The sequence below is a fragment of the Aythya marila genome, assembly GCF_965140915.1.
Source record: "Aythya marila genome assembly, chromosome: 11".
In the NCBI taxonomy this organism is placed as follows: domain Eukaryota; kingdom Metazoa; phylum Chordata; class Aves; order Anseriformes; family Anatidae; genus Aythya; species Aythya marila.
The window spans coordinates 7596657-7624502 of record NC_139052.1 but is presented as its reverse complement, the minus strand read 5'-3'; the positions used below and the strand labels follow the sequence as shown (position 1 = coordinate 7624502).

Genomic DNA, 27846 nt, shown 5'->3' with positions numbered 1-27846 from the left:
CCCTGTTCATTAGCAGATACATGGCCTTTGCATTTATTTGGATGGTACAATAAGTGGCAGAAATAGGACAATTGCACATACAATGTTTTTTCTTTTTTGGGCAATAGGTGGCTGCTGTAAGAGAAGGAATGTCTTGGATTGTTCCAGTTCCCTTGTTGTCTCTTCTGACTGCTAAGCAGTTGGAACAAATGGTCTGTGGAATGCCAGAAATATCAGTTGAAGTTCTGAAGAAAGTTGTGCGTTACAGAGAAGTTGATGAACAGCATCAGCTAGTACAGTGGTTCTGGCATACCCTTGAAGAATTTTCAAATGAGGAGAGAGTGCTTTTCATGAGGTTTGTGTCAGGAAGATCTCGATTGCCAGCCAACACAGCTGATATCTCTCAGCGATTCCAAATAATGAAGGTTGATAGGGTAAGATGATGGTTTTATTTTTATTATTATTAATATTATTCCTGTCTAGTTTAATCTGTCCTTTGGCAATAGCAGCCAGGTTTCCATAACTAAATTTACAGAGAAAGTCAGGGATAGGATATGCCCTGAGCTATTAAAACCAAGGATTTTATTTGTGCAGGAGCATTGAATACTGCATGGATTGCATGTTAATTCAGTTCATATATTTACTATGGTTCTGTGATTGGAGGTCAAGACAAGCCCTTGCACAAGAAACAAAACCTCTTCGGTTGTAACTTGTCCACAGTCATTTTCTGTTCCAATTCCTTTCTTCATTCGATAGTTTTAACTCCTTTAAGTTTGTGTTAAGCAGCAACATATGACCACTAATGAGCTCTAAGTCCTAAAACCACTATAATGAATTTACAGTATATTACTTTACGCACAGGTTGCATACGTTTTGCATTGTGTTTGGGGTTTGTGCAGTGAAAGGATATTGTCTGAACTATATGAATCAAAAACTTGGGCAAATATAAGATAACAGTGTTTTGACTGTCATCTTTGGTGAGGTGTCTCAGGTTGCTTCATGTTAAGGCACTGAATGGTATGTAATTTGAATGTTGTTTGGTATCTTCCAGTGGGCTTCTAAACAATAGCGTGGTCAAATAGTTGCATTTCATTAGTGAATGGAGGAAGTCACACAGCAGGTGATATAGCAGTAGTTTTGCACATACTGCAGGATAAAACAAGTGATATAATAAACAAGAGAGGCTAGTCTGCTTCTTAGAAGAAATATTGAGATACAATGAGAAAATGCTGAATGATAGAGGCAGGGAAGAAGGGATCAATGAAATATGGATATGTTGCATTTTTTTTTTTACTTTATTCACAAACTTAACAGTGTCCCACCTTTTATCCGTTTCCACAGCCTTACGACAGCTTGCCTACCTCACAGACTTGTTTCTTTCAACTGAGGCTCCCACCTTACTCCAGTCAACTAATCATGGCAGAGCGTTTGCGCTATGCAATCAATAATTGCAGGTCTATAGATATGGACAATTATATGCTCTCACGGAATGTGGACAATGCAGAGGGCTCAGACACAGATTATTAACATTCTGTGAACAAAATCATCTTCCTTTTACTACGACTAGCGCCCTGAGTCCAATTTGTTGTTGACATAATTTTATGGTAACCATAGATGTTTTAGGAGCATAAAAACAGATGTTAATAAACAGTGGCCACATTTTAGTTACTCTAAATGTAACAAAAAATTAGATGTTTTTATTTTTTGTGATTGTAAAAAAAAAAAAAAAAAAAAAGAAAAAAGAAAACAAAAAAGTATGATCAGTAATTTTTTTCTCCTTTTTTTTGGTCACTTTTGATAAGTTTGCATGGAGACATTTTGGTGCATTTTTGTTGGGAATAGTACATTTGTAAGCCTTCCCAGTGAACATGAAGAGTTGTACATTGTGTATAATTGTTCATTAGCAAGGACAGTTTTACATGAATATTCACATATTTATTTTGTTTTAATTTGAATTGCCTGTGCAGGGTTCCTTATGCAGAGAAAAATAAAGCGAATTCAAGAATTGTTTGCTTGTATGCATTTGTGAACTGTGTATTGGTATACTTAGTCTTCATACTTTTTCATTTTATCTCAGGAAGTTCTAGTACTGCGGTATTTAGACAGGACATGACTTTTGAAGCATCTTAAAATGTTTATCTTCAAGTAATCTGATGGGTAGGACCGTGCCCTGCTTTCTAATGTCTTTGAGGCTTTTTCAGGTATACCATTAGCTTATGCCTTGTACTTCAATATGAGTTAAAGTTGTACTTGATTCCTTCTTGATTTTCATTTAAACATTTTTCTTTTCAAGAGTAGTAATTGCTGACATGAATAATATACAGCCATCTTGACTTGGAAATCTTAAACTTTTTGTCCAAAAAACACACCATCCTCTTTAATATACAGGAATTGATGTAACTGGTCCTAATCAGAGTACAAATAAATTAAAATGAAGGTGACAGGCTAGTTGTTGAAGTTGTGGGTTTTATATACGTTCTGAGTATACAACTTTGATTTTAGTAAACTGCACGTGTTTGGTCTCTGTCACAGCTGTAATTGTGTTATAATCAGCAGTGCCTGGCTTACACTGTAACATTCATACTTGGTTAGGACAGTGATGTACTATTACCAAGAAATTTTTATTCTGTGTCTTAGCGAAGTGCTGATGACAATTCCTTTCAGTCTCCATATCTAAAGTATAATTTGTGTCAAACTGCAAATGCTGTTTTATGTTCAGGAACCAGTTCAACCAGGCTGAGAAGGGTAGTGTCTTTCCTCAGGTGAGTTGCTGCTGCTCTGGCTTGATGTTTCTCCTCATTCTCACTGGAATCCTTGATAGGAGGCTATGGGGCCTGAGGGCTGTGGAAAAAATTTATGAACCTAAACTCACTTGGTACACCACTAGTTTGTCTGAGAACACAGGCATTCCTGTTTTATGTTAGCAGGGATTATTAGGGAAGCTTCCCAGCTGTCCAAGATGGAACCTGGTGTATTGCTGCCAGCTAATGTTGGTCAAAGGGCTGAGCAAAGAGCTTCCAGATCCAGTTTTTATCTGGTTTATTCGGTTAGGACTCACTGTTGGCTCATGAAAAAGGCAAATGATTCTTGAGCTATGACCAAGAACCAGACTGCAGCATGAAACATCTGGAGGGGGACTTCCAATTGTTTGGGGAGGAGGGACTCAGGGCTCTGAAATCATGCAGTTTAGTTTCCTGCCTCATCGTGTACTATGGTTCCAAATTCGACTGAGATTTCCACAGCCTGTCACTATGTTGTGAGGAAGTATATTCCCTTTGTGGCTTAAATTTATAGGTGTTGTACATATATAAATATATATATATGGCTACAAATAAGAATGGAAACTGCTGTAGAATGTAGTGTATGATTGTATACTAGACCTCACTGATGTGACTCAAATCAGTGCTACCAGTTTGCCAGTCTGTTTCTATCAGATGGAGAAGATAGTAATACTGTGCCTGAAAAATTGCAGTTTAGTATGGACTATGCAGTTTGGTTCTTGGAAAATTAGGATTTTTTTGGAGGCAGTTTACAGGTAGGTAAGAGAGGATAGCAATGTTTACAAATACTAATGTTCATTAAAAGATTTAAGCGTGATTCCTTTAGCCATTTCGTTCATTGTGCTTGTCCTTTGGATATTCTATCTTAGCATGATGAAATCTTTCAAATGCTTAATTATTTTTATTTTATCCCACCATTTGTTTTTACTGTAATTACATTGTGCGTGCATTCCTTTTAATCTGCTGATTGTCTTATTTCTGTTGTTCAGGCATCTGAGGCATCTAAGTGAGACTGGAATCATGTTCAAGTTTCCTGCATAATGCTTCTTCTTATACCTAATTGCATATGGAGATAAAGAATGTACAGTGCTGACTCTGTTGTACTGTTCATTGGAGACCATCTGAGAAAGTTCTAACTTTATGTCAGTTTCAGCATATTTTTGGTATGCAAACCTCTCCCTGTGGAAAAAGAGGAGTAAATATTACCAGTGTATGTCAGCATTCCATAGGATAAGTAAGTCATATATGCCATTCTTTAAAGGAAAAAAATGTGTGCAGCTCAGTCTTGTAACAAGCCTACTAATGACAGGGTTGTAGCACTAGGCCGTAGCAAGGTAGGCTGTGAGCTATTTCTCATTCCCCTTCCATTTTTCAGCATTGGATGGGACGTGTAAGACTGCAGCAGGGAGTATCAGTGATAACAAGTGCATATCAGAAGTAAGAACAGGTGTGTCACTGTGTTTATTTAGACCCTTTTCAAATTAATGAGGTATGGAGCACACTATACTTAGAAATGTTAAATTTTAAATCCAACTAGAGAAAAAAAAAAGCTTGAAAAGCTTTTAGCCACGTGTGTATTGTGCTGGGTAGGTTATATATAGGAAAGTACTTCATTGCCAAAAGCCTCTTTCTTTTGTTACATGTGGCTACTGTTTGCTGCTGTTTTTTACTGTACGTTTTTAGTTTTTCCTTACGACTCAGTTCTCAAGAAACAATTGTCCTCTCTGATTTTGTAAGTCTGTCACTTCTTGAAACCCTAATTTATGTTGTTTTATCCTGTTTCTAACCTGGGATTAAATAATTTCTTCTCTTACGCCTCTGGTATTTCCAGTCACTTTTTTTTGTACACCTAGGAAGTATATCACTAGCCTTTTGGGCTGTCAGGCTGTCAGATACCTGGTTAGCCCTTTGAAACAGGTAGGCAGACTACAGCAGAGAGAAGATGAGCAACCAGTCCCCAAGGCTCTAGAGGTAGGTAAGTTGCTCTAACCTGATGAAGCCTTATTCTTACTGGAGAGTCGGCAGTAGAAGAGTTGGCTCATCCAACAGCCTTGGAATGTACTGGTGGGTTGTATGTGCATCTGTCATGCCTAGAGGGGAACTAGTAAGAGCAGAATGTATTATTGAGTAGTGGTGTTCTCCAAAGAGGTTAACAAATGATCAGCTCAGGTCTGGAAATTTGATCTGTATCTGGCATTTAGCTATGTGATGAAGTTGAACTGCAAAAACTACCACTGCTTGTAAGTAAACAGTTTTACCATACTGCAGGTCTTTGTTCCTCTTCTGTTTTATTGCCAATATGATCTATGTTTCACAGTGAAAATTTGAAGTGTCACCTGGATGTTGCTTTTCCCCTATTTTGTGGGAAAAGGCACGAACTTTTACAACTAAACTTGTCTTTTCTACTTGGATCTGATAACATAAGTGCAGCTTCTGAGCAGGCTTTTTTTTTTATACTGCTTTTCTTTTGGTATTTTTATGAAATTTATATAACAAGCCCTCCTCCCTCCATACCTGGTAATTTAGACTTAGAATGTGTGAGTATTAAAAAATGTTTCAACAATGTTAAGAGAACTTTGACAGAGCTCAAATGGCTTGGGACTGAGGAAAACTTTAAATATGCTTCTATCTTTGCATCACAGCCTAAGTAAAATGTTACCGATGTATACTTGGGAACACAATTCAAAAATTAAGAAAGTTGATTACTGATGCTAAGAGAAGTTATCAGCACAAGTATGTTCAAATTTTACCATGTCACGAAAGAAATATCCATATTTAAGGAGGAGAAGAGCAAAGTAATATAACTTTGAGCATTTGTATAGAAATAAACCAAGAAATCAAGTAAAAGAGTGTTCTGAGGCACTCTTTTGACACTATAAATAAACTCAGAAACAGTTGAGAGAAAATTGGCAAAAAGGTATAAAAAATATGTAAAGCTGCAGACCCACATTCGTATTTTATAGCTACTTAAAATTATCTGTTAGATCTGCAGAGGTGTAGCTTTCATCACAGAGGGCTCAGAGAGAGCTAGCATCACAGGAGGGTCTTTGATTATTAATGTGACTTAAAGAGTTTGTAGCTTCTGGCTTATCAATATATGAAATTGGTATTTTTCTCCATGCATAAATTGTGTACTCAAAGTAAGGATTCTGTCGGCTTCCCAATTTACACATCATAATTGGTTTATTCAGACCACCAATCTTCTTTCCAACTTACAAATGCTGTTTTAGGATTGACAGTTTTTCTTCCTTTCTATGCTTCTAGTTTTGTTCTGTGCTTTTGTAGTTCATAAGGATCCTACTTCAGTTTTAGGACTGAGTTAATGAAATAGCAGAATACTATAGTGCTATGCTGTTAAGTATTTCTAAGTTGTGCAAATAAAATTACTAAATTATTTTATTTGTCTTCTAAGTGCGTGAAACTTTTGGACACTCGTACTGATAAAGTATTTCTCTAGAATTTCTTATCTGTTTGACTAAGTATCTGCAATGCTGTGATTTATTTCTTAGTTCAGCCAAATTAGAGCGTTCCAAAGGATATCTGTGAATCAGTAAGCCAGGATGGTAAAGGAGGAGCAAGTATATTAATTTGTGTTGAAAGCTGTAAAATCCTTTCCATTTTTCATAAAAAATGATGAAAATAGCACATAGTGTTTTCAGGAGTCCATAGCTAGCTCACCATTTCTAGCAGAGGAAGGAATAAGCCCTAGGAATGTAGGCTATAAAAATATTTCTGCTGAGATTGTTTGAAACTTATCTTCCTAAAAAAAAACTGATTGGAAATACAATTTTACAGTACCACTCTTCCAATAAAAAATATCTTCCAGTGGAATTTGATAGCATATTTCTTTTCTGTTCAAATATGAACAAAAGATGAGCTAAATGATGAAGTAAACATTTATTTCAGGACTATCTGAGGCTTCACAGCTAAATTTGACATTACAATACCCAAAGCATTTTTCTCCCTGTAGCTTTAATAAAAGGAATAACCGTACCGTAAAAAGAGTACAGTGAGAAATAGGAAAATTAAGCCAGCTGTTCCTAATTAATCAAGGCCTAACTTCAGACCTTGTTTCTACATTTTGGATGACAGTGAGAGGGAAAAAAATAATCTTCATTTCACACATTCTTTTTAGAGAGGTATTTCTAAATTTTAAAGAACAAGCAGCTTTCTAGGTATTTGTGACAACCTGTAATAATTTTTTAGATAGCAATTTAAGAAGTCACAAATTCTGTTTATTAGAGAAAAAGATAGCTTATATAGTCTTCCAGTTATATATATAAAATTAAAGTGCAGACTAGCAGTAAGCCTGCAAAGTTATACCTGATGATACGTCTACAGTTGTTAAAATGCAACAAAGCTATAAAATTATTTTAAACCATGGTAGTCTTGATACACTTGAATTCCAGCAATGGAATTTCCAGTTTATTAGCAAGTTTCATTAGTGTTGTGTTACTGGTGTGGTGAGATTATCAACAATTTCAAGGTCATTATGTTCATAATGTCAATGAAAACCAGAATACTATGATACGTGCACTTAAATTGCTGCAGTGAAGAAGTTTTGAATAGTTATGTCATGGAACAGAAATGTTGACTCTCTCAATGGGACAGAGCAGAATTTCCATATGTTAGTATTTCTAAATTTGCCTTAAGGACAAAAAAAACTGTGCTGATGTTGGATTGCCACACAACTCTTAAGCCTCCATTCACATTATTGAAACTGTTATTGTACTACTGTTATTGTAACTCTACTGTTAAATGACACAGAAAATTTAAAAAGCTTGCTTTATTCTGTTGCTTGTGTAGATCCAGGAAAATGCAGAAAAGACCTGTTCCAAGTCAGTGTGGTGATGACTGAGGTATTCTTACTCTGGGTAAGATTTTAATTGAAAATGAAATCTTAACTGCTGTACACTTCATTGTGAATTAAGCTGGAATTGTTCAGGATCCATTGAGCTTGTCAAACTGGTCTGTATGCAGCCTTTTGTTTGACACCTGAGCTGTACTGACATTTGGTATTCTAGAAAAAAAAAAAAAAAAAGTTATCAATAGCCAGGTATAACCATCTGTCATTCCTGTAAGCATGTTCTATACTGGATCATGTTGAATGGGAGAGAAATTGAAAGTAAATATAAGTTAAGATGTGGAGTCCACTAGAATGGACAGGATTCTCTTTATGGTTTGCTTCAGGAGTCAATGCTGGATGTTTCCTAATCACTGAACAAATTGGAATAGGAAACAAAATTTGAGGGCTTGTCCCACACAGAGGAAAGCACAGCATTTGAGACAGGGTGCCTTTTAAAAAGGCACACTGTAGTTCAAATAAAAATCTGAGCTATTCAGGCTAGACCATCTATGTTATTGCTCTGAATTGGTATAGATACTGAGACAGGTTCAACAGGTAACACTTTTAATGGGGAACAGCAGTACGGCTGATGCAGTAAGGTGGCACTCAGAACTGTTCACCTTTCCTGGGGCGAAAATCTGTACCTAAGTGCCTTGGAGCCTGTTGTTGCCAGACCTGGTTACTCAATACCATGACCAAGTCCCTGTGTGTTGTATCATCCAGGCAGGTTTTGTACAGCAAAGTGAAACTGTGTCAACCTTTGGAGTCATACTTTGGTGTAGCTGATGCTGCAGCAACTCTTCATAGAAACACTTCCCTGTTGCTGAGGTGCATGCAGGCAATTGACAGCCCTGTGGTTCGGGATGAAAACAGCTGTTTGCTGGTTTTTGTTGTTGTTTTTTTTCCTTTTGCTTTGCACTGAGACCACAAATGTTTATACAGATCCCTGCTGTAGAATGTTGCTAATTTATAATTTAAAGCTGTGTAATTTACAGCTTTATAATTGTACATCACTGTCTTTTCCTACAGGTTTGTTCTGTAAACTAGCATTTTTTCCCATCAGAATTCCTTTAATGTCAACTTAAAAAAAAAAAAAAAAAAACTTGGTTATTTTGTCAAAGTATATTGTGCACAGGGTCAAACTGGTTTGCACACAGTGCCATGCATATACCCTCTGTTAATAAATACACCTGACAAATCAACCACAAATATTAATCTCTGAGGAAGTGATAGTTGTCAGGTACGCTTATCTGCTTGCTAGAAGGAACCTTAGATGTCATGGATCTCTCTCTTCACTGGTAGAATGCGTTATATGTGTTATAAAGTCTTTAACAGAAATTGATTAATCACTCATTCCCTGAAATTTGTGTAAATCATACAGTATTTACTGCAGCTTTACGCCTTTCCGTGTTAAAAGAAGGTAACAGAACCAAAGTTTTTAGACTTAATCGAGTACTGCATTATATGACACAAGTACACGATTTTTTCCAGTTTGAGGAAAAACAGAAAACAAAGGGTGTTTTTTCTTAAGATGGTCCTGGTGAAAATTCACACCTTTCCCAACGCAGCCTTTACAAAACATACCAACCACTTCTTTGGACTTAAACCAGAATGCATTAAAGTAGCCACAGTTAATTGAAGCAGTGCTACCCTAGAGGTAAGTAGAAATAAACTATCCGAATTGACTGAGTTTTTACAGTTTGTTGCACTTAAAGCTGAACCAGTTTTCTTGATGATTTTCCAAGTGTGAACTTTTTTTCTGGTTTACTGTCTGGAATCATGTTAGCACTTCTCTCTGCGCTCAGCATTACTGAAGGACACTTTTCCCTGACTTTCTCTAGACCAGTTTGTGTTATGTTCCGGCAAAAATCCACATGGAGTGTTTGCAGTGATCTCCCATAGAGGGTCACTGCTTCCAATGTCTGGTCAGTGATCCGCACGCAGTTTTCCAGTTTGAGTGTCTTGAGGCTTGGGCAGTTCCTGAGAAGAAGCAAGAGGCAATCATCCGTAACATGGCCACATCCAGAGAGGGTCAGAGATAGCAGGTTTGGACATCTGAAAACATAATCATTACAGGTGAGACTAGGGAAGAATAAATAATATACAGAGCTTGGAAAAGCCAGTGTCTTCAAGAATAAATCTTAAAGTTTTAGCAAAATACTTCCTCTTTTACCAGGAGAGTAAGAAAGTATGAGAAGGTGGGGGTGTATGTAGGTCTTAAAGCTCAACTTTACTAATCACAAAACTTACCTTTCTTGCTTTTTCTGTTGGTGGCTACGTCTGTAGCTCAGTCGGTGCAGTGGGGAAGTGGATGCTTGTACATGTATAGGCTGCAGCTGCAGTGTTTTTTTACCTAAGGAGTTGCATGGTGCTGCCTTTCTCTGAGTTCAGAGAAGGAAGACCCAGCAGAGATCATAGGTTCAAGTCAGAATGGATTTGAGGACAATTGAGTGAAGAGGCTGCTTTGTAGACATGCTGAGCATGGGCAAGTAAGACACTCCCACTCTCTTGATTTTATGCAGATTTTTTGTTTGTTACTTCAACTCCTTGGTTTTACTGAGTAAGTGCCAGCTACTACCTACCTAGTTGAGTGCTGATGTTGGATTGCCACACAACTCTTAAGCCTCCATTCACGTTACTGAAACTGTTATTGTATTACTGTTATTGTAACTACTGTTAAATGACACAGAAAATTTAAAAAGCTTGCTTTATTCTGTTGCTTGTGTAGATCCAGGAAAATACAGAAAAGACCTGTTCCAAGTCAGTGTGATGATGACTTACACTGTCCATGTGTATGCAACTGGAGCAGACTGGTTATTATTTGCTGTTGTGCTGAATAGGCACGTTTGCAAAGGCCCTTGTGCCCCGACCTGCAAATCCTTCTGTACAGTGTTTGCTTTCTCACTTCCAGCTCTCTCCAAGGAGCAGCAGTTGAGCTGTGTGTCTACTTAGGTAGGTAAACCTTAATGTTTCTGCATTAACGTAGGACTCCTTTAGTTCTATTGTTGACAGTAAAAAATGATTACAGCAATGCTAATGGTGATCTTGTGGTCTTGGTGATCTTGGCAAGGCTATTAGCTTGCCTGTTGCCTGCAGGAACTGTAAAAAGGTATCCGTAAGTGCTTCCATAAACGGATCAGTTAGAAATGCAAGTGACCAAAACAGGAAAGGTTAAAAAAAAGGATCTGACCCACAGTGTCATCAACAGAACAAAAGTACTCAAAACTCAGAAAGCAAAGCTGAAAATTCATTTGAATTATGTTTTTCTTTGCACAGAATGCTAGAAATTCTCTTGTGATAGAACTGCTTTAGGAGGGTTGCTGCAAAAAGGCAGGAATTGGACTTGGGAAGGCTAAAATGGATGACACCGTCAGTGTTAATATACAAGGACATTTTTAAGAGTGAAGATTTAACTTTTGGAAATTGATCTCCTTAATTCTGAGAGGCCATTGCTGAACTTGGATGGACTTCGAGGTTGCTTGCTACTCCACAGGGTCTGCTTTGCATTATGTCCAGCAACCAATGTGAGTTTACAGATTCTGCAAAGGAAGGCACTTAAGTGTTAAACTGTTCCTACTGAGCTGTAGTCTTGTGTTCTCCTTCTGAATTGTAATTTGTGATGGCAAAAAAATAGAAATAATTAAGCGTGCCATCTTGGTAGTAGACATTTCAGTGACAAAATCAGAGTATTTCCTTACATGTACTCTTTACTCAGCACTGATATGTTTCCTAATGGTATTTGGCTAATTAAGCTGAAGTTCTTATCAGTTGTTCTGGAACAATTACTTTTGAACTGTTGAACTTAAAGTACACATTCTTTTCTGAACCCATATTTTAGTCCTTGGTTTGAGATTGTACTGTTGCTGGTTCTCACCAACACCCCGCATTCTGTTAGTACCCTGTGATTTGTTGTTTTGTTTGTTTGTTTTATAAATTGCTAGGTCCAAATTGAACATTTTGCCTTCCGTGCTGTGGCACTAAGCTGAAGGCTGGTTACACCACAAATGTATACCATTTCAGCTCTAATATTTGACCACAGCTATCCTTGGTGTTGAATAAAAATGCACTGGGATTGGTTTTACCCTGTTTGCTCCTCCTAATGTAGTATGACACTTTTTCTTAGAGCTTCTCAGTAGCACTAAAGCTGTTAAAAGAAATAATGCGCATTGAGAGCTCTTTTTTCTTAGTGATACTTCCTTTTACTCTAGTTTATAAAAAACATAGTTACATTTCAGTATAAAATCAGTATTTACTTGAATGTATAAAAAACATAGTTACATTTCAGTATAAAATCAGTATTTACTTGAATGGAACAAATTTTCTGTTAGGAATGTGTTTAATGCACTTTCTTTTTCAAATGAAATGTATTCAGTATGTGAAATCATGCCTTTCCTCTAGGGGTTCCCCGTAGACAATCCTTGACAATGACAGAATGGTACATTTTAAGTTAAGCAGCAACTTAGTAAGCAGTATTGCACTTTACTATGTTAATTAATCTTTATTCCAAAAAGAGGGAAGACTAGGCTTAAAGAAAGTCATTGAGAACATACGCTATTGCCACTATAAAACCAACGTAACACTATATTAAAACTACACAGTGAAAGCACTCATGTACTTACTGCTCCATTTCAGGGAGGCTGTATGGAGGAGAATTAACAGTTCTCAATGCTGTCATTTAAAGGCAGCTAACTTTACAGGAGTGTAGAATTTCACACCCAAAGAACATACCTGTTGCCAACTTCTAGCAAAAAATCAGTGACAGTGTTTTCATGCTTGTTACAGAAGTCTTTCTGGAAATTGTTTTTCATCCAGTCCTCAATGTTACACACCTTGACTCTCTCTGAATGCCAGCAGATGGATAAATATTTTAAGGCAGGTCCCAGGAGAAAGTTGTGCTTCTTTAGTTCCGCTGGAGAGTTAAAATTCAGTAAAGACCAAAGTATAGGATCTTGAAACACTTCTAGCAGTTTGTGACATGTTTTTGCTAAATTTTTCCTGCTGTTTTTGTCCAGAAAAGAAAATAGATGTAAAAGGCATTCCCGATTCAGCTGGGTTATATGCATAGCCCTTCACAGAGTGTAAGGAAGCAGACAGTCTCCTGGCCTTGTGGAATAACGGCAGTGCTGGAGAGGGGCTCAGAATCACTAGAAGGCTGTTGCACATATATGGTTGTGGAATGGTGTTTATTTTTGGCCAACAACTGGTGCAGAAGTTAAGAGCAGGGAAAGGATAAGGACAATGCATGAAACTGCTGTGCTGTTCCTTCAAGGGAATGGAATGGGCATGCAGATCAGCAGGACTTCTCTTTCATGAAATGCTTCCTTAAAAGGGATTTTTCTTTAAAATCATTATTATTATTTTCCTTTTAGGCAATCCTGATAGTTAGCAAAGACCTTGTGGTGTGTTAATGAATGGGAAGGGGCAGATGGTAGGTACAGCTGCAAAATGTAGCTTTGGCAGCCTCTCAAGTTTGGAGGATTTGACTTTCAGAGTGGAAGCTTGTACAGTGTGCAACAATTTTAGCCTTTATTTTTCATTATTTTTGCTGAGGCTGCACTTTCTTGTCTCATGTTCAAGGACTGTTATACTAAGATTTAAAAGGAGGCTAGTTGAACAATCTTTCATTAACAGCTTTAAAAATGAGTTTAAATGTTCCCTGGGTGCAAACAAGTGCACACAAAAAAGTCCAGTTTCTTTTTACAGGCGTCAGCCTTTTGGGCATTTTCCTGCCCGCTCTTATTTGAATAAATGGTGCTAGCTGTTTCCCCCACCTTTTGCATCAGTAAAGTAATGCTATACAGGAAGACATGCATGTGAGCAGCCATATCAATGTTCAACTGCTGAAGACTTATGATTTTCTAGCAGATGTCTTATGTTAGCCTGAGTTTTACAAGTTTTCTTGCGTCTATGCTTTTGTAGCTGTTACCATGGACCTGGAAATTTTGGTGGCAAAAAGATATATAGTAGGTTTTAGGAATAGGTGTCTGTTTTCCAGTAACGGACAAGAAAGCGTAGCAGAAATTCTTGCTGTAGAAGAAAAATAAATGTACTGCAAATGGTGGGTCAGAATTAAAAGCAATAATAACCAGCCCTGTGACTTTTTCATGTTTGGGAAGTAATACAAGAATTTAAGGTAGTTCATGCCAATCTTTGGTTTGGTGTTAATATAGGGAAATAATATGTATAACTATTATTATTATAATAGTTGTATAACTAATTAGTAAGTATTAGGAGCAAAACACATCCTGAAGGATTTTCCAAATGGCTTGCACATTTTTAGTACCTGGGAGTTTTTATGTATCTATGCATTTTAATAGTGTTTGTTTCAATACATGACAGGGTTGAGCGCAACCGAAGTTCATCTTCTACTTCTTTGTCTGAGACTGCAGTTTGAAAATGATCTCTGAAAAAATGAGAGTAGAATTTTTTTTTGCAGTCTGCAATGATTGTTTTGGCTTCTTATCTGTGCATGAGTAATGTGTATGCTTACCCACAGTGGCTCAAAGAAAATGACAGGTATGGATCTGTACAGTTCTTTAAAGTTAGTAATTTTGTTCTGTAAAAGGTAAGCTGTGCTTAATGATTACCAGTTCTTCTGGTTCCATGTCCTTTGTCATTAAATATTTGCCTTGGAATTAGAAGGATATTCTTGCTTTCCCTCCCATGCTTAGAAACAGGCTATGAACAGTAGCATGAATACTTTATGAAGCCACAGAAGAGACAAGAGTAGATGATTTCACATACCAGGTAAGCCAGTCATTGGAAAATAGTTTAAATGGTATGCCAGGAGTTTTCTACTTAGTTCTCTTACTGTTTTTTTTTTTTTTAAAAAAAACTCTCACTCTGTCCCTTCCTCATTCTCAGAACTTACCTTCACCATTGAACAAGTTTAAATAGTTGAGACTACTCAGAATTGTAATAAACAAAGGAATGTTATTTTAAGGAAAAACATAAAACTAAACCAAACAAACTTCCATGATAATCTTACCGTTGCTGGGAGGGACTCTTAAACCACAGAGGACACACACCATGATCTAACAAAAATAACAGCCCTTCTGTGAAAGGGCCCTTTAAAATTGTGTCCTCTTTGGGTTTAAATGCTATGTTCTGATACAATTAAGTTTGCTTTATTTTTTTTTCCCCTAGAAGTTCGAATACTCTGTCATCCTGCTCAAATGATCAATGCTAATACTTGCAAAACTGTAAAAAGACATGCAGAGTTTCATTTCCTAAGGAAAAGAGACACTTTAATGGCACATTTTCCATAAACACATTGTGTGAATGAGATATAATTCACATTCATCCTGGAAATGTTCCAAAAACACACACGATGAGCACAGTCAGTGATCCTCACTGAAAATTACACACAATTTTAATGGTAAACAATTACAACTATGGCACTACAGTACTTGAGGATATCCTAAAGCACATTGGAATCAATTTTTCAAGGTGCTGATTACCTCATCAGTAAGACACAGACACATCAGTAATGAAACATTGGGGAAAATTTTGAACACCAAGTGTTATGCTTTCCACTGATTTAGCAAAATTCTTATAAATGGCCTCCTGCTTTTGAACCAAGTCCACTGTACCTGCCTCTCTGAAAGTTTTCAACTCTAAATCTCACACAGCTATTATTACCTAGGAGAGTCTCTTCTGACTATGCAGTGAGAAGAAGCTCTCTTTGTAAATGCTGTAGAGCTTTGCATATAATGCCATACTTAACAGCTCACTATACAACATTAAAGCAGAAGTGTTCTGAGGGCTGGACATTCTGCAGTTTTGTTTTACATAAATCATGTCTCCAGTTGTATATATGGCTAAACAATGACTAACAAAAAAGGACAACCTTCAATCAGACAAAATTGGGTGAAAAATATGCAAGTCTCTGAACTGTAGAGAGCAGTTGCTGCTTGCAGAGCAGTCACAAGCAAGACAAAATCCTTGCCAGTTAGTGTGTACTATGATCAGCAGTAAGTAGAAAGAAACATTTGGCTTAAATGAAATGAGATATCCCTCCCCTCCCACAAGCTAGTAGATAAATATAGGATATACAAGTAAGGTTAAAAATGTAATACTAGGCCAGGTGCAGTATATGTTACTGGTTCAGTGCTCAGTTATTTATTTTTTTTTTTACTTTTTTTTTTTTTTGACACCACACTGAATAGAATACAGTGGATAAGCAAAGTTCTCCACCAGGAAGAGAAATACTTGTGTTGCCACAACAAACTGTTCATACTGTCCATCTGGGTTTGCAGTGGGAGAAAGTTAAATTAGGAAAGGATTTACGATGTACTTGTTCCAGCAAAGCGTAAGGCTGAGTCTGTATTATCTACCACTTGCTGCAAGAACAAGACTGACATGATTGCATTATGTTCCCATGGCCATATCTCAAATGGACCATGCTGGATACCGTTGCCCAAGACCTTAAATGTTACAGAGACAATATTACTAAAAGGAAATCCTGAAATGGGAAAATAAATCTGTCCCAAGAAATTAACAGAAGTAGAAGCTGCTTAAAATAAGTGAATGTTGCTGAAGATTACAAATCTTAAGTAAGTTCTTAAAACTACAGAAAGGCACATTTACATCACTAGTTTGCAAGAACACTGCATACACCTGACTCCTGCAAATTAAACCGTTTCTGGTCCAGAGCTAGTTGTATGTTTTTAAGATTTGCATTCCCAGAACTAAGATGCTAAAGGAATCCAATCCAAGTAGCATGCAGACAAAATATAGATATAGATGGAATTGATTTAACTCCCCAGCTGTGAGCAGTAGGGCTGTGCTTCAGGTTAAAAATGTCATAAAAATTATTTTGTGTGTTCCGCACAAAAATGAAGTATGTCAAACGTCAACACCTAGCTCTTCTTGTTAGAACAGCAGCTCTGGCTGCACAAAACTGAGAAATGGTAGGTGACATGCTATCTACAATTTAAAACAGTGATTAGTTTTAGTTATTGTTCAACTTGAAAAAAAAAAAAAGACATCCATATATATGTGTGTGGCCCTCAGTGTACCAAATAATAATCACAGTAAGTTTAGCTAGTGTACAGCTTACACACACACACTTAGCAATGTGGAACGTTTTCTGCAGCTTTTATATTAAGCCAACATCTCTTTCTCTCTCTTTCCTGGTTCAACATGACTTGAAAAGGCCGTAAGACTGTCATTTAAAAAAAAAAAAAATCTCCTGATTTCTGTTTATGCTTGTCAATGTACAGCTAGCAGGTAACCCACAGCAAGGAAAATGAAGTTCACCCAAGTGCACCATGAGCTGTATCAGTACAATTTATAGGGATTTTTATTTTTTTTTTTAACTTCATACTATGCCTTTTAGAAGCAGTAACTAAAAAGAATACTCAGTATAATAAAGAATATTCAATATTTTACTTGTGTTCTTGTGTGGTTTCAGGCTAGTATATTCTTCTGTTATCGCAAATAAAAGGTGCAATTTGGCTGTGTGACTCTACATGAGGTTAAAAAAACCCACAACATTCTTACGAAGAAGCTTTTGCGATTGCAGGAGCGTCCGGTTACTTGCTAGGCACGTCAAAGGTAACTAGAAAGGGTGGAATGGGGGAAAGCACCAAAATGTAGCATGCCAAAGTTCAGATTCCTGGATTTTGCAATATAGGTTTTTCCTGTCCTTTTCTAAATTTCACTAGCAGAGAGGATCTGACCTCCACTATCTGGAACAGTGGCATAGCTGAAAATACCAATGTTTAAACAGATGTCTTTCTCTATTACATAATCAAGTCATAGAAATTGTATCGTGTCTCCAGTGTGAATCTCAAAACTGAAAATAAAGATCCCACAGTGGGCTTATGAGTAAATACTGCAGCTACCAGAATCTGCTCCAGTCAACAAGCGGTTTTGGGTCAATCTTCACTCCTCAGGCTATTCTGAGAAAGTATCTCCCTTTAGTTTGTTTTAGTTTTGATCTGATAAAAACAACTGCCATGCCAAGCATCTTGAACTCCATCCACTTCTTTTCAGTCTTAAATTAATTAAATTAATACAGGCATTAAAGTAGACAGGAGCTATATTAGTTAGACCTATGGCTGTTCCCATAACCCCCAAACTTAGGGGCTGTGATCCCAGTTTCCACATGCAAGGAGGGTTGGGGTCCCACTGCCAGGAAATCTCCAAGTTTTAAAGTAAAGTTCATGGTCAAATGTCAGGATTACTGTTTAAAACAGATATGTTTCTGGCAATTCACATCTGGTTTAAAAAAGAATAATAAATCTTAACACAATTTAGACGTATATATATTTTAAGATTTAAAAAAAAAAAATGAGGGGAGGGAGGGAAGAGCATATGCAAGGAATATTTGAATTAATCTGCAGTATAGATACAATTGAACCAACTGTTTATTTACAATGATTCCTGAAAGTCAGCAGCCCGAATACACACCGATATAGCAGCAATTACCTGGTCTATTTAATGATGCCACATCTCATCTCTTCTTCAGACAAAGAATGATTGTTCAGAGGTCACGGCTTAATTTCTTGCACGAGGAAAAATAGTACGTGCAAACTATTCCTTGATTTAAAGAGATTAAATCATATCTATATAACAGCTGTAAGAGCAGCTTGAAGTTGTATTGCTCTTTGTAATCAGAAGCACATTTCTCTTGCTTGTAAGGAGGACAGAAAGCTTCTCTGATGTAAATGTGCCTTTAGAAAGTGAGAACTGAAAACATTAATATAAAAAAGTCAAATAACTAAGTATTTCTTGAAACTATATATATAAAAATTGAGTTATCACAACTAAAGCAGCAAATCAAAATCTGCTGAGGTTTTCTGGTATAACTAAAAAAAGTTAGTTTGTGTCCAAGTTCAGTAAGTCAAATGCTACCATTGACACAACAAAACTAAAACCCACAAGAGGAAATTGAAAAGTGCACAATGAAATTAATAGTCTTGGATCAAGTATTTACGGAAAAATGGAAATGTTTTGTCCGCTGGACTTGATAAGTGAGAATTAAAAGGAGGTATTAAAGTTTATCTGATCCAGATTTGGCTTGCCGTTCCACATAGAAGAGGATGTAGGCCTTCGCCTTTACCACAGTCTCCTCGTCGGTCAGCGTTACAGTACTGTCGTTGAAATGGAACCAACGACCTTCGTGAGCTGCATACGCGGTGTAATGTCCAGAGCCAACGCTGTCAGCAAGGCAGGGATGGGGGGAAAAGAAAAAGGACAATCAGAAGGAGACGGGCCACCTCCTTCTCTGATGCATTTTCTATTAGGCAATAATGGACTAAGAGACTTCAAGGAACCCAAGCAAGAAAGGAACTGACAGCCCTCTACGATAGTTGGTAAGATTTTTCTTGTCTTAATCAGTGGCACTTGAAGTTCTTTAAAGTAAAGTTTCATGTTAAGTAAAATAATCACTTACTTGCAGGGATAAGTTAAGTTTATTTTATTTTTAATATGAGCTTCATAGCATCCCATTGTTATTAGGCAAGCAAGGCCTTTTGCAACACAGAACAACTTCCAGGTTTGTTAAGCCCATTATCTGTTGCTTGAATGTTAGCTATAGAAGTTGTACTGTGCTTTATTTTTATACATCTTACCTATTTTGGTCTAGAGAAACTCACGTAGTATAAATTTAACCAAAAGGACACACAACAGAACAAATCTTTCAAGTATGTTTTAAACAGATCAAAGTTTTGGAGCCCTATGTATTGACTGTAACGTATCAGAACTATACACCCACCTATTTTCATTCCCTGCCACCACCAGTATAAGGCCTGCTTTCACTTATATGTTGTAACATGCTTTCAATGGTTCCAACCATCTAATTCTATTCTGTGACCTGCTCTCTTGCTGCCTGTACAGTTTTCCTAGGACTTCAAAGCGCCAGACAGATGCACTGTGGTGCTACAACGGCTGCATTTAGTAGTCAAATTGTTTACAGTCCAGCTCATACTCGTATCTGTAATACCTCCAGATTATATTCAGATATAAGTACGGTTTTGATTAATGGGATTTAGCTTCTTTAGAAAAGTTCTTTTATACCTTCACATCCAGAGAGTGATTTCCTATTAACTATACAATCAACAATTGTTTTTGTCACTACTACAGTTATTCTCAAGAGATCCACCCATGGCTAAGTAATGGAAAACAAACAAACAAACAACCCCTATCCAGCAACTGTATTTCAAAATATGAAACTGTCCAGCTTTGTGGCATGCCTATTAGTATTCCCTTTGAATTATCACTCCTGTAGGTAGATGCAGAGTAATTGCTTCTCCTGTGCCAATCTTAAATCTACACTTGTTTCAAACACATACACTCTGGCATAAATGCACATGTGCCTTTCAAACTGAACAGAAGAGGAAACAAAACCTCTCTCCCTTGTAGTAAGAATTTCAAAATGAAGCATTAACTTCTGAAAGGCCCTTTTATCTGCCCTGTTGGTTTTAGCGTCTTCTATTCCTGAGGAACTAGAACAGTTTCATGTTGTCTGTCACTCCTATTCTCTACTCCCAAAGACTAACTGGAAATCACAGGAATTATTACATCAATCTATCTGAAGTTACTTCAGCTTAGTTCCATATAAACTTGTGAATTTCTGCATATTTCCACTAGTAAAATACACAGATGTTCACTATGGGCAGAAAAACCTTAAATAAGTCAGCACGTACTTCAGTGGGAAGAATTTCTCTGCTCAGAAGCCGGCTAATTCCATGTACTCACCCTGAACCATGATGCACAACAACAGCTGCAAGGTCATAGAGGCAGCTTTCTGGGCCACTGTTTTCAGGCTGCGATTAAAAAGAAAAAACTCTTCAGTGATGCCTGCTTTAATTTGTAATGAAGACATACATGTGATGGAACAGATTTCTCTGGGAGGTATCCATGAGGCTCCATACCTCTAACAAGTAGCACTTCATGTCTAGGCCTCGTAAGGGAAACTCAACGTATGTATCAACCTTGTTTCTCAGATATGCTGTCCAGTGAAATCGTTTCAAGTGTAAGCATAGCACCTAAGGGATTAACAAAACAAAATGGATGCATTAGGGGAACAGGCTGAACTTAGTACTGCTAGATATCTGCTATAGCCTACGGGAGGGTTATGTGTAGGTCTAGTAACAGCTGAGCAGTTATTTCCAGTACCACATTGCCATGCTGATACTTTTAATATTTATACAAACCTTTGGTAGTTTCTGAATCCAGAATTTTTTGGTGGACTTCTGTTTCTTTTTGCATTTATGACACATATACAGCTCTGTCTCATCAAGTTCTTCCAGGTCTGTAAAACTGCGAAGACAATCTAAAAACAAAGACCACATACACACAGAACTCTAATTCAAGATGATAGCAAATGATATTTCTAACATGAAATGCAACAAATTCAACAACCTAAAGAAGGTATGCATCTGTAGCAGTCCTTCTAGTTAATCTACAGTTGTGCAGTAAAAAGCTGCAGCTATGTGATGTATTAGGATGTTGCAACGTGCAATGTTTCTTGGTCCTTTAAACAAGTACAGCTATAAGCAGTTCCAGAGAAAAAAAATAATTCAAGAAATCTTACTCTTGAAAACAATATTCCTTCCAACACTCAGCACAACTTTATTTTTCAAAAGAAATCATATGACTTTCTAAGAATGTTCAACTTTTTAAAAGAGATTTGATTTTAGGTACAAGATGAACCGTGGTAAAAATTGTTTGTTTGTTTGTTTGTTTTTTAATATATTAGTATTTTGTGATTTGCAATGAGTGCAAATAAAATGCAATTTACAAATGTGTAAAAATTAACAGCCTTTAAAATAAGATCAGTAATAGCACCAGTGCCCAACTTCAGTTGGCTCCAAAAAAGGTGCCAACAGCACCAACTGCAGTATTTTATTTATGATGTTTAAAAAGCAAATGCACAAGAGACAACTGGCATGTTTTCAAACACGCTTGTAAGCACAGAGCCTTAGCAAATACCACTATGCACACTGCACAAAATGTTGGTTGGAAAGACTGGACTAGATTAGAACTATTCTAACCACAAAAAATGCACTCTGCTGGTGTTTTCCTTGGTATTTACTTAGCTGACCTGCAGACTTAAAGCACATCTCAGCCACAGTTCATTGCATTTGTACGTCAATACACAGTGACAGGTAAAAACCGTATGAAAAATTGTTTTAGCACCCTCTTCTACTGCAGCAGCTCATAAAAGCAGATAGCATGTAGCATCAAGTCATACCCTAGATAAAAGCCTGGCTCCTCTGCAATTAGCAAGTATATGCTCTGATTTCTGTTAATTATTTCATTATGCAGAGACTCTTACCTCGTAGTGTGCACATTGGTCCATTTTCTTGATTCTTAGTACGCTTGTTTCTGAACTGACTTGGAATATCTAGCGAAAGGTCTAGAAAAAAACAATTAAAAAAATTAGGGCTGAATAAAACAAGGCCTAATCTTCCCAGGCTAAAATTTCAGTTCAGTCATATGCCATCTAAACCAGTCAAGAGTCAAGATTTGTTTTTCTGACTTATGTCAACCACTTTTTTGATGACAAGAGGCACCTTACCTAGGAATGGGTCAAACTTTCTAGATTCAGTCCCGCATATTAAACAGTTCACTTCATTTTGAAGAATGCCTCCAAAAATCGCTGTGACCACAGTAGATGCTCCATTTCTAGAGAAACAACAATAGAGAGGTAAAGTCAGAATGTCTGGTCTGTGCTTTATATTCAATACCTCCTAGATGTTTACTGGTTACCACTCACTGCTACTAGGCAGTGCAGTTAGGTCCACGTGTAACAGACTGAATTAATTCACAGGGCTTTCATTCTTCCCAGAATTGCACAGTGCATTAATTCTGTAATACTTTTGCTTTATCTTGTACCAGTACAAATTGTGAACTTCATATTCCCTACACAGATGCTGAGAATTTTAATGCTGAAAGTATTCTGCTTGACTGCATTTTTTATAATATAGAGCCACTTCCTACATGGTACAGTATTTCAACGCTGTAATTAAGGCTGTTTCTGAACAGCAATTTTTAAAGAAAAATGCTTCCCTCTCAGGTAGGCCAAACATTTCAAATCTACACCCTACTTTGCTATGAGTAATTTTGACTTCTTTAAAGCATATTTCTGCACTTCTGCCATTTATTTGCTTCCAAAGACAGCTTTAACTTGCATTAAGATATACTAAGCAATATGTAGCGGCATCTTTATTCTCTATGCTTTCATTAGTCTCTCACTTAATCTTTTCATCAGATTATATAATGGCCATGTAGTCCAATGAGAACAAAACATTTTAAGTTACATTACACAACTTCTAAATTACATGCTAGTTTGTGCTTGCAGTTCTGACAATACAAGCTTGCAGAAACCCGTGTTTTACGTATGCACTCTGCCTACATCTTTACAGTTACTCCAAACTCTGCTTGTTAAGCAGATGGAAATAGCTACCCAAAAATAAACAGGCGCTCACATGCATTCACAGCATCTTTATTACTTTACTGTAACCATTTCAGATAACTTTATAACCTCATAACTTTAACTGTGTGTCAAGTGATCAAGAAATGTAGAGTGGGTCCAGGAAAATTTCCATAGTCAAACAGCAATTGCCCTGCTCATTCTAGAAGGTCTGCTGACAATTTAAACCTACAAGTACTTGGCATTTTTGCCTCTGTATTGTTCAGGCTATCTATTGCCCTAAGAAAAACAAGACTGAATAGAAGCAAGGTATATATAGGTACAAAATAGGAAGAAGTGTGTGGGTTTTTTTTCCTGAATGAAAAATGAATTAAAACGTGTTTACAATTTACTCTATTTGTTCATACCTATTAAAAATGCTAGTCTAAGAGCCATACTTGCTTTTCAAGGAAGCACATCCCATAGGATTATAATCCATTACTGTGCAGCTTTATAATTTGCCCTCTTAACATGCATGCTGAGGAAATGTTAAACAAGGACCCATGAACTTGAAATTTCAATCCACCACACCGACCTATACAAAGCATTGAGGTATTGAATTAATAAACAAGTAATTAATAAACAAGTCTTACATGCAACATTTGCTGCTTGCAGTCAGGCTAGAATTTTCTTGCAAAATTACTGAACGTGAAACACCATTAAAACCACCCTGGAGTTCCAGGTGTAGATGGTCCAAAAGGTAACGCATGAACTCATGAGCATCCTGCTGCTGGTATCCCCTTAAGTGAAAAAAGAAACAACAAAATCAAACATGCAGGTTGCTTTATTGTCAGTACACGCTGATAAAGAACATGTCACGTGGAAGATTGTATGTTTGTTTAATAACACAGAGCAGACTTGTATATACATGTATATACATGCTAGCTAAAAATGCACAATGGTCACAGTAATTTCCCCTCACTTGTGCAAAAGCTTGCCTCCTTTTTTCTTCTTTATTTGCTACTGACTGTATTTGATTAGTACGTCTGTTTAGGTATTGTTAGTTACTGGATTCTGCCAGCACACTATGCATCCCTACTTTGAAACTCTTAAGTCTCAAAACTGGTTCATAGTGTTGATGTGTGACATCAGAGTTACTGCACCATTTTCATTCAGTCACTGAGCCCACACGTCACTTTGGCAATTTGTTTGCTTGCCTGCTTGGACCACACCAGAATAGGGAATTTATTCTTAGTGTTTTTTTTCCACATGCATCTTTAAATGACAATACAAACTCTGAAGTGGTGAGGATGAAACAGATGTTTCTTTCCTCCTCTCTTAACATGAGAGCTGTAGACATGCTTAGACTTGCACACCTTCCTTTGCCTAACCTACACACCACTTGCTGGGAAAGGAAGGCAGTGGTGGGAGATACAGAGCATCATTTGAGGATATGAATTTGCCAGGACAAGGTTCCGATCTCAGCTGTTAATGCTATCAGCAGCAGCACTGCCCAAAGAGTTTTTGTTGTTGTTGTGTTCTTTTTTTTTAAAGCCACTAACTTAATCAAAGGTAATGGAGAAACCATCAGGGTAAATACACCTTTAATGTTATTTAAGCTAAATCATGCATCAAACATAAAGAAAAAGGTATTTGTTTGCTGTAAGATGTATACTTATATGAAGGAGACGACATATATAGTTAAACAGTGAAAGCTTTGTGCAACACTGACGTAATTATGCGCAAGTTGTTGTAGGGCGAATTACAAAAATCCCCCAGTATGAGACCTGGCTTTTCTTCTTTTTCTTTTCCAATTATGTAAGTTGCCTTGTTATGCCTCCTTTACATATTGTTATCCTCCTTATTTCACCTAAGTATCAGCGATAACTGTCAGATAAGATATGTCTGGGAAGAAACAACGGAGAGATGTTCTGTGCTACTACACAGAGAAGGGATAATGTCCAAGAGAATCATGTCACAGCACTCAATGTATTACTGATATGTTTAGTGAGGAACGTAGGTGTATCCCAGGAAAGTATTGCTAGGAGGCAGCAAAATAAAAAGAAAGTAAAGCCTTTTCATCTGTAGAATAACAGTAATGTTTTCATCCAAACTCCCACCTTTAAAAGCAATCACTGAGAAATTATATACAGCTTAAATTTTTAGAATTTACTTTGCTTCAGGTACCCTTCCAACATCAATTTCCTCATAGAAAAGCTCTAAAGCTTGATCTACAGCAAATAGCACGTTTGATCTGCATCAAATTTGATGAAATAACCTTTGGAATCATTACACATTACTGGTTGTGTTCCTGATGCATGTGTTTACATTTGATACAAGTTAATTCTAGGTGAAAGATTCTTTGAATTTGATAAAAAAAAAAAAAAGCTTAAGTACAGATGCAGATCTTTTAAAAAACATGATACAGACAAAGATCCGTCAGCTAGAAAGCGTAGTTTCTCTGAGTCAGCTTGTGCAATAAAACTGCTTTCCATCCACCTGACCAATTCAACTCAAGCCCACCTCTGTTATTCTTTTTTTCTACTGGTAACAAGATATAAAGAAACATTTACTAAGAAAATAGAAGATACTATTTATATAGCAGCAAACAAGCAAAGTACAAATCTTGCAACTCAGCAAGAGGCCCAGAACTGTTCTGCCATGCAGCAGAATGAAAGCAACAGACTTAGTACAACAGTCAAAGAGCAGGACTTCCAAATTAGCATTAGAGCTCTAAGACACTTCAGCTGTGCTTGTAATACACAAGGCCAAACAACTAAGCAATATTCTCTACTGCCTACATACACATGAAACAGAGGGCCATGGACCACCTCAGCAATAGTCTGTCCCTTTAACCTTCTGTAAGAAAGCATTTAACCTGAAAAAACAACAGCACTTGCAGTCCTGGAGGCAGGCACATAACTTTCAACAACTGAAACAACTTTTTAGGCTAAGCACATTACACTGAGTTTCCAGACATATTTCCTCTCCCAGCCCCTGTCATTAGGCTTCATAAGCACAGGCCCAAGTGGATGGTTCGCTGTTAACATGCTACTGACTCCAGCTGTCTTTCATGTGTCCATCCACCACTTCCACTCTCATAAGCAGCATACAAGGTAGAACTAGAGTTGCAGCATCATGAACTTTTACAAGGTACAATTAAGCACTGAACAAGTGTTCTCACTAGGTCATGTGGGATTGGGAATATACAGAGCAGAGCATCTGATGCTACTCTTCATGTGATTTAAGTTCTCTTATCAGTTAATCACGGATATGTTTCCAGCTAAATGGGAATAAAGGGAAAAAATAATAAAAAATAATTTAAAAAAACACTCTTTCTTTTAAAAACTGTGATAGAATCCACAGTGCTGAAAATTTGCTTGAGGAACTTAATGAACTCATTTCTTGCTTAGCCTAACAAGAATTATTGTGAAGACTGTAGTAGGGAAACTGGTCAAGGACAGATTAAGGATGATATTTTGGTCGCTGCTTGAAACTACTGGTATTAAACTTCCTTGATTCTCTTAAGCCAAGTGAAACATATTAGGCAGTGTGAAGAATAGAATAAAAATATTTTTTGTGATTTGGGTTGCTCAGATGTGTTCACAGCATCTTTTCAGCACTGCTGGAGATGTAACATAACAGTATCTTTACTACCTGAGACAATGGAGCAACTTACCTCATCACAATATATCCTAACAGGTTTCAGTGCTCCTTTGAAAGGTTCAGGGGCCAGGACAGGGAGACCTTGGAGAGGAATGATACTTCGATTTACTTGGATAACCTTTTCCCCTTTTGTCTTTTCTGTCAGCATGGGCACAAAATGCCTTTTAGTTACATATGATTTTTTTATTATAGCCCTCATTTCATGTCCAACTGACGATGACTGTAGTACTTTGAGAGAATCAAGGAAGTTTTACAGAGTGTTCTCATTTAAACCTGTACATTTTGAATCTGACTACATCAATTTCTTATCGCAGCAAGCTTGTTCTTGGTTCTGTCAACACCATGCACTTGGACTAAGACTCTTAACTAAATGCAATTTGGCTTCCTTGTCATAAAGCACAATTTGTCTTTCTGAATTCTGCCTACCTGCAAGATTTTGTCTTCTTGATTCTTCTACCCCTCGGAGCACTGGTTCAAAGGTAAAACTACTACTGTTTTAGTATTAGAAATGTTTGACCTCTCTCCAATAATGCTACATGTAGCATGTGGTCAAAGGACAGGGGGAAGAAAAGCACTGCTAGTAAACGCAAAACAGTAAATCAAAGTAAGGATCCTTTCCAAGGCATATCTGTGGGCATACAGGAAAGCTGCATAGAGTCCATACCCCAGACTCAGCACATTTTAGATTACAACGCCAGCAATGTAAGGTTACAATCAAGGATATTGTTTGTATTTCACATAACTTACCTAAAATTTGGCATGATTTTCCAGACAACATAAAATAAAGACTCCGGACTAAATGCAGTTTGGCTTCCTTGCCATAAAGCACAAAGTGTCTTTCTGAATTCTTCCACCAGTGAACTAGAAAGAATAAAAGGTGGTGATGAATATGGACTTGCATTATAACTCTACAGGTTTACTAGCTCCATGGTACAAATATCACAGAATCACAGAATTTTCTAGGTTGGAAGAGACCTCAAGGTCATCGAGTCCAACCTCCGACCTAACGCTAACAGCCCTCCACTAAACCATATCCCTAAGCTCTACATCTAAGCGTCTTTTGAAGACTTCCAGGGATGGTGACTCCACCACTTCCCTGGGCAGCCTGTTCCAATGCCTCACAACCCTTTCAGTGAAGAAGTTCTTCCTAACATCTAACCTAAAACTCCCCTGGCTCAACTTAAGCCCATTCCCCCTCGTCCTGTCACCAG

At 37.2% G+C, this 27846-nt stretch overlaps 3 protein-coding genes across 19 annotated transcripts in view; 1 reads left to right on the top strand and 2 right to left on the bottom strand.

The window, feature by feature from the left end:
* The window catches only part of HERC1 (HECT and RLD domain containing E3 ubiquitin protein ligase family member 1), a 105638-nt gene extending 103654 nt beyond the window's left edge, over positions 1-1984 (top strand). For all 15 annotated transcript variants that reach the window (XM_082768691.1, XM_082768693.1, XM_082768684.1 and 12 more), the window contains 2 exons: positions 108-413; positions 1321-1984. In XM_082768691.1, coding sequence (XP_082624817.1) covers positions 108-413; positions 1321-1506 — 492 coding nt within the window. In that variant the 3' untranslated portion in view covers positions 1507-1984. The remainder of the gene's footprint in view (positions 1-107; positions 414-1320) is intronic.
* Positions 1985-6691: 4707 nt separating this feature from the next.
* Positions 6692-14698, bottom strand: FBXL22 (F-box and leucine rich repeat protein 22). The gene is made up of 2 exons (XM_082768828.1): positions 12334-14698; positions 6692-9660 (listed from the first exon to the last, which is right to left on the bottom strand). Exons 1-2 carry the CDS (start codon positions 12666-12668, stop codon positions 9315-9317), a joined length of 681 nt encoding a protein of 226 aa, XP_082624954.1. The 5' UTR covers positions 12669-14698; the 3' UTR covers positions 6692-9314.
* A 183-nt stretch (positions 14699-14881) lies between these two features.
* USP3 (ubiquitin specific peptidase 3) overlaps positions 14882-27846 on the bottom strand; it is a 44347-nt gene continuing 31382 nt past the window's right edge. Inside the window, exons 8-15 of one of the 3 annotated variants that reach the window (XM_082768825.1) lie at positions 27383-27496; positions 23623-23769; positions 22136-22242; positions 21893-21973; positions 20769-20887; positions 20487-20600; positions 20311-20378; positions 14882-18770 (exon numbers count right to left, since the gene is read on the bottom strand). In XM_082768825.1, coding sequence (XP_082624951.1) covers positions 18605-18770; positions 20311-20378; positions 20487-20600; positions 20769-20887; positions 21893-21973; positions 22136-22242; positions 23623-23769; positions 27383-27496 — 916 coding nt within the window. In that variant the 3' untranslated portion in view covers positions 14882-18604. The remainder of the gene's footprint in view (positions 18771-20310; positions 20379-20486; positions 20601-20768; positions 20888-21892; positions 21974-22135; positions 22243-23622; positions 23770-27382; positions 27497-27846) is intronic. The other 2 variants (XM_082768827.1, XM_082768826.1) reach the window with 2 other exon arrangements.

Coding starts and splice junctions, on each gene's coding strand:
- FBXL22 (XM_082768828.1), bottom strand. CDS start 12,668: ATGCATATAACCCAGCTGAATCGGGAATGCCTTTTACATCTATTTTCT. Junction 9,661..12,333: donor TTGCTAGAAGTTGGCAACAG/GTATGTTCTTTG, acceptor TTATGTTTTCAG/ATGTCCAAACCTGCTATCTC.